Source organism: Nanorana parkeri, unplaced genomic scaffold (assembly GCF_000935625.1).
Source record: "Nanorana parkeri isolate BGI_ZX_2015 unplaced genomic scaffold, ASM93562v1 scaffold331, whole genome shotgun sequence".
Classification (NCBI taxonomy): domain Eukaryota; kingdom Metazoa; phylum Chordata; class Amphibia; order Anura; family Dicroglossidae; genus Nanorana; species Nanorana parkeri.
The window spans coordinates 874,469-883,782 of NW_017306599.1; the positions used below are offsets into that span (position 1 = coordinate 874,469).

At 41.4% G+C, this 9,314-nt stretch overlaps 1 protein-coding gene across 2 annotated transcripts in view; it reads right to left on the minus strand.

Annotated features, from left to right (window-relative positions):
* Positions 1–9,314, minus strand: part of CUX2 (cut like homeobox 2) — a 337,894-nt gene that overhangs the window by 2,261 nt on the left and 326,319 nt on the right. For both annotated transcript variants that reach the window (XM_018558332.1, XM_018558333.1), the window contains 4 exons: positions 8,400–8,559; positions 4,785–5,066; positions 2,592–2,780; positions 1,495–1,768 (listed from right to left, as the gene is read on the minus strand). In XM_018558332.1, coding sequence (XP_018413834.1) covers positions 1,495–1,768; positions 2,592–2,780; positions 4,785–5,066; positions 8,400–8,559 — 905 coding nt within the window. The remainder of the gene's footprint in view (positions 1–1,494; positions 1,769–2,591; positions 2,781–4,784; positions 5,067–8,399; positions 8,560–9,314) is intronic.

The window sequence follows — 9,314 nt, forward strand, 5'->3', positions numbered from 1 at the left end:
CGGCCACTCACAGCACTCGACCGTCCGTCACTTTCTCTCCTCCCTGCGGGGAGGAAAGAAAGCAGGGATGCCCCGCTGTATCGGCAGGAAAATGGCACTTTTCGGCATTTAGCCAAAAGTGCAATTTTCGGCCGATATGTTTCGGCGGCCGATATGTTTCGGCGGCCGATATGTTTCGGTGGCCGATATATCGGTGCATCCCTACTTATATCTGTTATCATGAGATAAGTACAGTAATTCTGTCTCATGATAAAGGCCCTACCCCCTTTATTTGTTAAGCTCCCTTCTGTATCCATATGAAAGGAAGTCAATGGCCAAACTAGCTTTCCTATAGGAGGTAAATTCCCTAGAAAACCCAATTTTTTACTAAGCCCATAACCAATGGGAGGGTATAACTAATTCTTAAGCAGGGAACAGCAGGGAAAATTACATTTGTGGAAAAGCCCCTAAATTTTGGAGACTACAGAATGATGACTTAGCTCATATTTATACTTATACTGTCTTACATGTATAACACTACATGCAATGTAGTGAACGAATACATAAATGTATAGTACATTTTTTGTAGCTTTGTTAATTCCAATTTAGCTTTGGGTGGTTTTGAAATAACAGTTTTCAAATTAAGAACAGCCAAACTTCATAATAATATAAAAAGAGACTATTATCTTTTTTTAACCCAAAGCAAGTAAAAAACTAATTGAAATGATCTATTAAATGCTGTTGTGAGTTGGAACACTTCAAGAGACCTGCCAACCAAAGTCAGACACAGCGTGAAATGCCAGACAGCAGAAAAACTCTAAAGGTAGACATCAGAAGAGGTTCAAGTGTATTTCCACTTTTGTAGCCAAATTGGGATAAGACCTATTTTATACTTGTTACATGTTCCAATCCAGATAGCATGAGCTATACAAAAAAAAAAAAAAATTCTGCTTGCAGTTTAAATTGCTTTTATATTAGTTAGGGTGTTAAGGGTTAAAATCTATTCTTGCTTCTATTTATTTGAAATGTTAGGAGAGACTGTGAGGGATCTAAGGTGGCTTATCCATTGTATGTTAATGAAGCTTATCAGATAAACACAATCCTCAAATCTCAGTCCCAAGTCTTTCCATTAGGACAGACCACTGTGAAAGGGCTAAGAAAAACCTGGAATCAGCCATCTTTCCTGATTTAACAAAACATCTAAAAGGGTAAGATTTTTTTTTTTTTTTTAAGTTATGTTTCATTATTCTGTGTGAATAGGTACACATAACAAACATATAGAGGAGTTTTCTCAAATTTGACTGCAAAAGTGGAAATACACTAAGTGAATGAAGAACACACAATTCATGCAGCCTCTCCAAGGCTTGGTATTGGTGCCTGCTTTACTAAGAACCTTCACAAACACTATTATGAGACCAGGCCCTCATAGAGGATTTTAAAACCATGCAAGTGATTACATGTAGTGTTATGAGATCTTTAGTGTTACAACATGATGGGGGTGTATTTTTCCTTTACCTGTAGTTATGAAACCAGTTAATGACAGTGTTTGTCTTGAGGTTCAGTTGGAATGACAGCAGCTCGATGGTCTGTTGTGATGGGTATGGTTCCATCTGATAAGCCTTTTTTAGGGCTTCCTTCTCTTCCAATGCCAGCACCACCCTGGGTTTCTTTATATGCATGAGGCTATAGTCCGGTGCCTGCAGATTGGGGCTCACACACTCTGTTCTAGCATTGGATGATTCACTGTCTGAGCCGGTGCTTATCAGTCCATAACGCCGTTTAAGATATGCTAAAGATAAACACGCTTGCATTAGTTTGTTAGAATAGTATATAGTGTTAACTTTACCTAAAACAAAGCATTGGATTAGCAATTACTAACTGGCTTAATTCAATAAAGTAATGAGCAGTGATAAAAGTGCATTAGCCCACAACAAACAGAAGTCGAATATTCGTGTACTTATTGCACTGGATGCTATGGGTTACTATAATTAAAATGTTCTTATTTACTGTTCTCTATACTGTTTTTGTTTTTTAAACGTGAGATTTTTATTTGGTTTATATGCATATAAGACATTGCTTTGTACATTCATAATCAACAGGCAGATACAGTGACACATATCACATCTATCAGACATCAAATTGGGGCAAATAGGAGTGTACACATTTACATATTTATCATTACTGTGGCTATATCTATACAGCTATAAGTTAAAAAAATAGACACCAAACACTATATACCAAAGTTATAATTTCCCTCTACTCTGGAAATGACCTTAATGTCGTATTAGCAATTTTCCAAATGGCAAGCATTTTCCATGCACACTAGACTTCCTCTATGTAGAACAGGATGTTTTCCCCATATCTGTTAATGGTACGTTTAGGAGAACTGCTAATACATACATACATATACAAGGTAAAGTTTCCTAATGGACATTTCTGAGATGAACTGACATTCACAAGCATAGAACTGATAAATTAACCACCAGTGACCTGACTTTATTTTTCATACTAATATCAAACACACACACACACACACACACACACACACACACACACACACACTAGAGTTAGTTACACAGATGACATTTCATGTACTTTCATCTGAAACTCACCCTTCTTCTCCATTTTCTTCATATCTCTGAGTTTTTCAATGTTGTGTGGATCACTCAGCCACAGTTGCATGCGGACAAATGGCTCCCTGCCCTTCAGACTGAGCTTATGCCATGGTTTGGGCCTCGAGAGCAGGTCTGATACAGAACCCTGAGTCAGCCCCAAGATGCTTTCTCCAAACAACCTCTGACCTTTAAAAGATGAATCAATAGGTTATTCTTACAGCATTTGTAACACGACATCTTGGCTAAGATAACTTGTGACAACCTGTGTACAGTGTATAATAATTGATATTCCATGGTCCCATCGCACTCCTGACCGCGTAAATCCCTTTAAGAACTGGGTGCTGCGGTAGTCAACGGGTGGCAGCCGTAACAATCGTGAGCGGAAGCAGAGACACCGGCACTCCAAATTTGCAAAATACGTCTATTTATTGACGTGCATCGTGGTAGAAAACAACGAACGTTTCGGGGTCACAAAGGATCCCCTTCATTAGGGAAAACATACAGTGTAAGTGCACATAAACACAGCCGATATATAGCCTCAACCCTAATCAGAATGGCCAATCATCAACCTCCACATTGACGCCATGACATCATGTTCCCGCCAATTATGATAGCATGAAAGTGACAGATTATAAAACACAATAAATCACAATATATGTGATATAACGTGCATGTGCACGTGTTTTACCTGATGAAGGGGATCCTTTGTGACCCCGAAACGTTCGTTGTTTTCTACCACGATGCACGTCAATAAATAGACGTATTTTGCAAATTTGGAGTGCCAGTGTATAATAATATCGTGATAAAGAGCAAGTTGTTTCAGAACAATGCAAGGAAACCTTGCCACCGTCACAATCCAGCTGTTTGTTCAGATCAGGTGACATTATCATATCTATGGGCCCTGCACACAAACTTTTACCAACCAATCTCAGGAGAAACAACTGATCAGGCAGGTTTTACTAGCTTAGGTGGTGAAATATTGGCTCGGTGGTAACCCTATTAAACGTAAAACAAAGAATCTGAAATCTATGTATCATCAAAGGATATTATACTTCCTTCGATCCATCAAAGTTTCACCTTCGCTCTCCTCAGGAGACATATCTCATATAAATTATGGCAGATCAGCAGTTGGGTTGTGTTCTATCTCTCTGGGACACACGTCTTCCATATTCTCGGAGCTGTCGAGTTGCAAAGTACTGCACATGCATTAACTCCTTCTTTAGATTATAATAGTCTACTTGCAGATCTGCTTGTCTATGGGTAGTAGCTGTTGTTTCCACAGCATTATACAATCCATGTGGAAGGCACTGTCTGACCAGGCAAACCTCATAGAGTGAAGTAATGGTCCAAGGTATGTAAATAGTATACAGTATGCATATAACAATATACAGGATGAGGAAGGCACATTTGGAGCTACTTTGTATATCATTTCAGGTACAGATACATTACCAATTTCTTATGCCTAATACACAAAGAATAATTATATTTATATATTTCAGGAAGTAAAACAAACACTTGATGACTGTGTGGGACTGATTCCATGAAGTTCTAAGAGCTGGAAAAAAATCAAATGGAAATTGCTGATGGAAGATTTACATTCAAGTAAAATGAATGTTACCTCCAAAGCTGAGTAAAAATGAACTTTATGTATAGAACTACATCATAAGTGTTTTATGAGCATACATACTCTACACCATGAAACACATGTGTGCATGGTATGTGTTTGCTGAGGGTGTACATCAAAATTAAAAAAACTTTTAGATACCTTTTGCGGTCAGCATCAGCATGATATACAGGGCTGTGGGAATTGTTTTATTTTATTAGAGGTTGATCCAGGGATTTATCTGATCACCAGTATGGGATCAGGGAAGGGAGGAAAAAAAGATTTGTTTTTTAATCCCCTTACAAAAACTTGGCCTATACTTATAGGGGGAGTTTTACATGTACATGAAACTAACTCTCACACACATACAAAGGTTGAACTTGATGGACCTGTGTGTTTTTATAACCTTATGTACTATGTAACCAAGTGTTGTCTAATACAGTTTTGCAATAGATGAGTTCTACCCCTCCAAACCAGAAAAACGCAAAACGCAAAAAAAGTGTTGCGCTGTTCAGTGGAAACATTTTATGTGTAATTCATAGCAAGCTCAGGTTTTACACAGATGACAAGACTGTTTTTACATTTACCTAAATTATTGTCAGTCAGCACTTCCTTCACCTTCTTGGTAATGGTGTAAGTGTCTAGCTCCGGAGACATGGCTACAATCTCCTGGATCCCAGCTGTTGCCAACTGGTGAGGACCTGGGAAGGTTCGACCACTCAAGGAGGAAGTGGATCGGCTTTCTGGCTGCTGATTTTCTTTGCTGCTTTCAAGGCTTAACATAAGAGGCTCAGCTGAACTTCTTTCTTGATCTGAAGGGCTTGGTGGTGGAGATGGGGATGGTTGAGTTTCCACAGGGCTTGCTGTCCCTTCAACAAAAAAATAACTATGATTATCTGCACATGTAAAAATATAATTATTGCACTGGTAGAATGAATTTATTTGCCTGGTTGTTCATCCCATAGTTATATTAAAGCAAACCAAGGAAATAAGAGTAAAAAATGGGTTCACCTCACTGCCACTTCCTGAGTTTTTGTAGCATGAGCATGGAACTTGTGGTTTGCACAGACTGATCCACCACCTGACAATGTCTACATAGTCCTCTGATTGCATTCTTCTACCCACTGAATACAAATGTAAACAGGCGCTTTTATTCCCACTGAGGAATGTAAAAAGGTTATCTACAACCTACCACCAATATAAGGGGCATTTTCACTGCCTTTCACCATCAGTGTAAAGAGGCATTGTTCCTGCCATTGATCACTGATGTAAGGGGACATTCTTCCTGTCAATTACCAACATTGTAAGTTGACACTGTTTATGCCACTGACCACCAAAGAAGTAAGAGGGCACATCACCCCTCACCACTAGTGTAAGGAGGCATGACCAAGTAGCTGAACTCTGTACACCATACAGTATTATAAGTTACATACTGCAGATTGTTGCAGTCTGTATGCCGTGCTGTGCATGACATATTCTGGACTGCTGCACTCCATACAAAAACCTGTGCATTATATACTCCCGATCAGCGGTCTCCAAGCAGTGGTCCGCTGAGAAATTTTGGTGGCCCCCGGGCCCCTCTGTTCCCGTGCAGGCTGGGTTGTCATTGAAGTGGCACAGAGGCTCCGGGGCTGCCTCTCACTGACTCAAGCAGCGGCTGTCACGAGGAATGCGCGGGCTGTGCAGGATGCGGGGCATCTTGTCAGTACCCGGACTGAGCAGGCTGTGGGACATAGAAAAAGTGGGGAGAAGCCAGGTAATAGTGGCTCAGTGTGGGGGAAGGGGAGGCACGGGGGAATATACCGTATAACGTATTTTGCGCCCCATAAGGCGCACCGGTACATAAGAAGCAGGCAGTTTCTGACAGAAACTGTGACAGAAGCTGCAGTTAGTGATCGCTGAGACAGGTGGCGCTGTGATTAAGACGCCACGATCATTCCTCGTCTGCTCTAGGGGCTCTATGGTGAGCTCCTTTCCCGTGGGGACCCGAAAACCACGGCGGGAGGCGCCGCCGCTTGGTTTTAATACAAGTGATCTGAATAGATCCCTTGTATTAAACGAACAGCGGCTTCCATTGTACGTTTAGCTCTGCTTTAGCAGGGGTAAAAGTACAAAAAACTAGGGATTCGCTCCATAAGACGCACACACATTTTCCCCCGTCTTATGGAGCGAAAAATACGGTATATCCTCATGTGTGTGTGTGTGTGTATCTATATCTATTTATATATAGATATAGATACACACACACACACATGAGGATATATTTATATATGAGGGAACAAAAAATATGAGAATACATATATATTTTAAAAAAATTCATATTAGTGGTCCGCAGGATTTAAAATGATAAATTTAGTGGTCCATGAGGTTCGAAAAGGTTGGCGACCGCTGCTCCAGACTACAGCATTCTGCATACTATGCTGCATGTTACATAATCTTTACCACTGAACTCTTCACATCATGCTAAAAGAGACATACTGCACACCACTGCCCAATAGATGTTGTTTTCTGTGTAACATACTGTGGACTACATTGCTTTGTACATTCTGTTTTGCATTAGATATCCTGGACTACTGCCTTCTGTATCCCGTACTGTATATTACATCATTCAGACTTCTGCAATTTGTGCGCTGTTATATTCTGCATACCATGAACTGCTGGGCTTTGTCAGGGATCCCAACCTGAAAGAAGCAATTTCAGGGAGGTGTCCCTCTCATTTCAGGGAGGTGTCCCTCCGTCCCCCCCCCCATCCGCGGAGGGCGGGTTAGGGGGGGGGGGGCTGGAAGAGAGCACCCCCCAAAAAATTCAAGTCTCCCTCTGCTGATTGACAGCAGCAGTGGGCGGGTGCATTAGCTAGTTTGCTATTGGCTATTGCAAAGTGCAATAGCCAATAGGAATCTAGCTATGCATTTGTATGCCTTCTTTTTTCTTTTCTGACTGACTTTCCCGATGTCAGAAAAGAAAAAAAAAACGATCGCAGGGAAAGGTTTACTCTGCTCGATTGAGCAGGTTAAACCTTTCCTGGAGGAAGTGTTTCTCTCCCGGGCGGGATATCTAATAGCGGGAGACTCCCGGAGCGTCCGGGAGTGTTGGGATGTCTGCTTTGTACACTGTGCTATATGTTACATACTGGACTCACTGCTAAAGAAGCTTGTTTATTTATTTTGTCCATTCAGAAAACTGAGCTGGGTGTTTGGCCAAAATGTACTGCTGCTGCAGTGGGGGACCTGGCTGTGCTGTCACATAAAACAGTGCACATATATGTTCTAACTGACATTTCAAAAAGCACAATAAATATAAACAAAATGTAGTGATTGGCAGTATTTTGATGAGTTCTGAATTCAGAGGAAACACAGTCATGTACACTCATTACACATCTGTCTTTGTTTCCCTGGTATTTGTGCCTGTTATCACATCCTGGAGCTTCTAACCACATTTCTGTGTTCTGACTAGAAACATTTTTCTAAATCAGTTACAAGACTGACTTGTCCAGATTGCATAATGGAGCTGCAACAGTAAACTCTCACACATCATCGTCATCTGGAAAAACCTAGCTCTACGGTTCAGCTGCACTGGATCTGTTATAAGCCCATCACCAATATTCTTTACAGAAGAACTCCAGGGAAAAGCTTTATTAACCCTTGCAGTGGGGCTACCCCTGCACTGCAAGGATTAACTGCTGGTTTGTGTCTAGGTGCTAAAAAACAGTTATACTCAACCGAATTGCCTGACGGGCCGACTCCTTGCTTCTCCAGTCACTAAATTGTGTCTCCTCCTCTTCTGTACAAATGTCATTTTCCTCAGTGTTTCCTCAGTGTTTCCTCAGTGTTCTCAGGCCCGGCGCTACCGCAAGGCAAGTCAGGCGGCCGCCTGAGGGCGCTGCAGGGTGAGGGCGGAAAAAACAGGGCATTTTGACAAGTACATGTACTATATGTGTTTTTGGCATAACTGTTCCTTATATTACATTCTTTTTTAATATACATTTAAAAAAAATTAAAGTGTTAACCCTGGTAAATATCTAATTCCCTTCACTAAACATGTTATCCACATTGAAGGTTTACCCTCATTACCCCCTGTGTACACATATTTGGACAATTTTTCTCTTTGCCCGATTGGCTATTGTTTCTGCTTTTCCTTCCACATTCGCTCACTGCACATAATAACTGATGCATCATGATCCTTGTAGGTATATAATGCTCTACCTTGTGACAAGGCAGATTGCTGGGTAATCCCTTGGCCAAGCTGATCTGTCAGCCAGAGCTGCATTCGAATGAATGGTTCTCTGCCTTTCTGGGTCAGTTTACTCCATGGTTTGGGTCTCGACAGCATGTCACTGACACTGCCCTGGGATAAGCCAAGTACCTGAATGGAAAAACACAAGTGATAAGTTATTGATAAGATGCAACATATATTGCAAACAACAATACTGTTAAATTATAATTGCCGCTGCAGCTGAAGATACACCATGCTGAAGTTCCTAGTTTCTCATTTCCTGAAAACAGCACAGGCAGTGCTAGATTGACATACGAGGAGTGAAACTTGACATCTTTAGTGAAACTCATTAGGGTAGTACCAAAATGAATTTTGTATTTCCACAGTTTTGAAGTGTATTTCCACTTTTGCAGCCAAATTGGGATAACACCTATTTTATATTTGTTACGTTCCCATTCCCATAGCATAACTTAAACATGAAAACATTTTGGCTTACCCTTTTATATGTTTTTTGCTGAAAACTCTAAAGCTGAAAAATCCTGCTTAGTTTTCCCTGCTTCCAAGGGGGGCTAGGCAGAGCTGGCGCTACCATAAGGCAACACAAGCAGCCGCCTGAGGGCGCTGGTGGGGGGAGGGCAGAAAAACACTGCCTCACACACACAGAAGCAACGCTATGCATGGGGCTCTGAGCTTCGGCTTCTATAGTCTGAGCCCTGCCCCCAGTTCCCTTTGCTGTGTGTGCTCTCTCTCTCCAGAGCCTGCTGGGAGCCCACACTGGGGCCGCAGCTGTCACCCGCCGTGATATTTACATACGATGGGTGGTGGTATGTACATATCAATTAGCCATTACTAATTCATATGTAAATGTCATGGCTTATTGATATGCAAATCACCCCCCCCCCCCC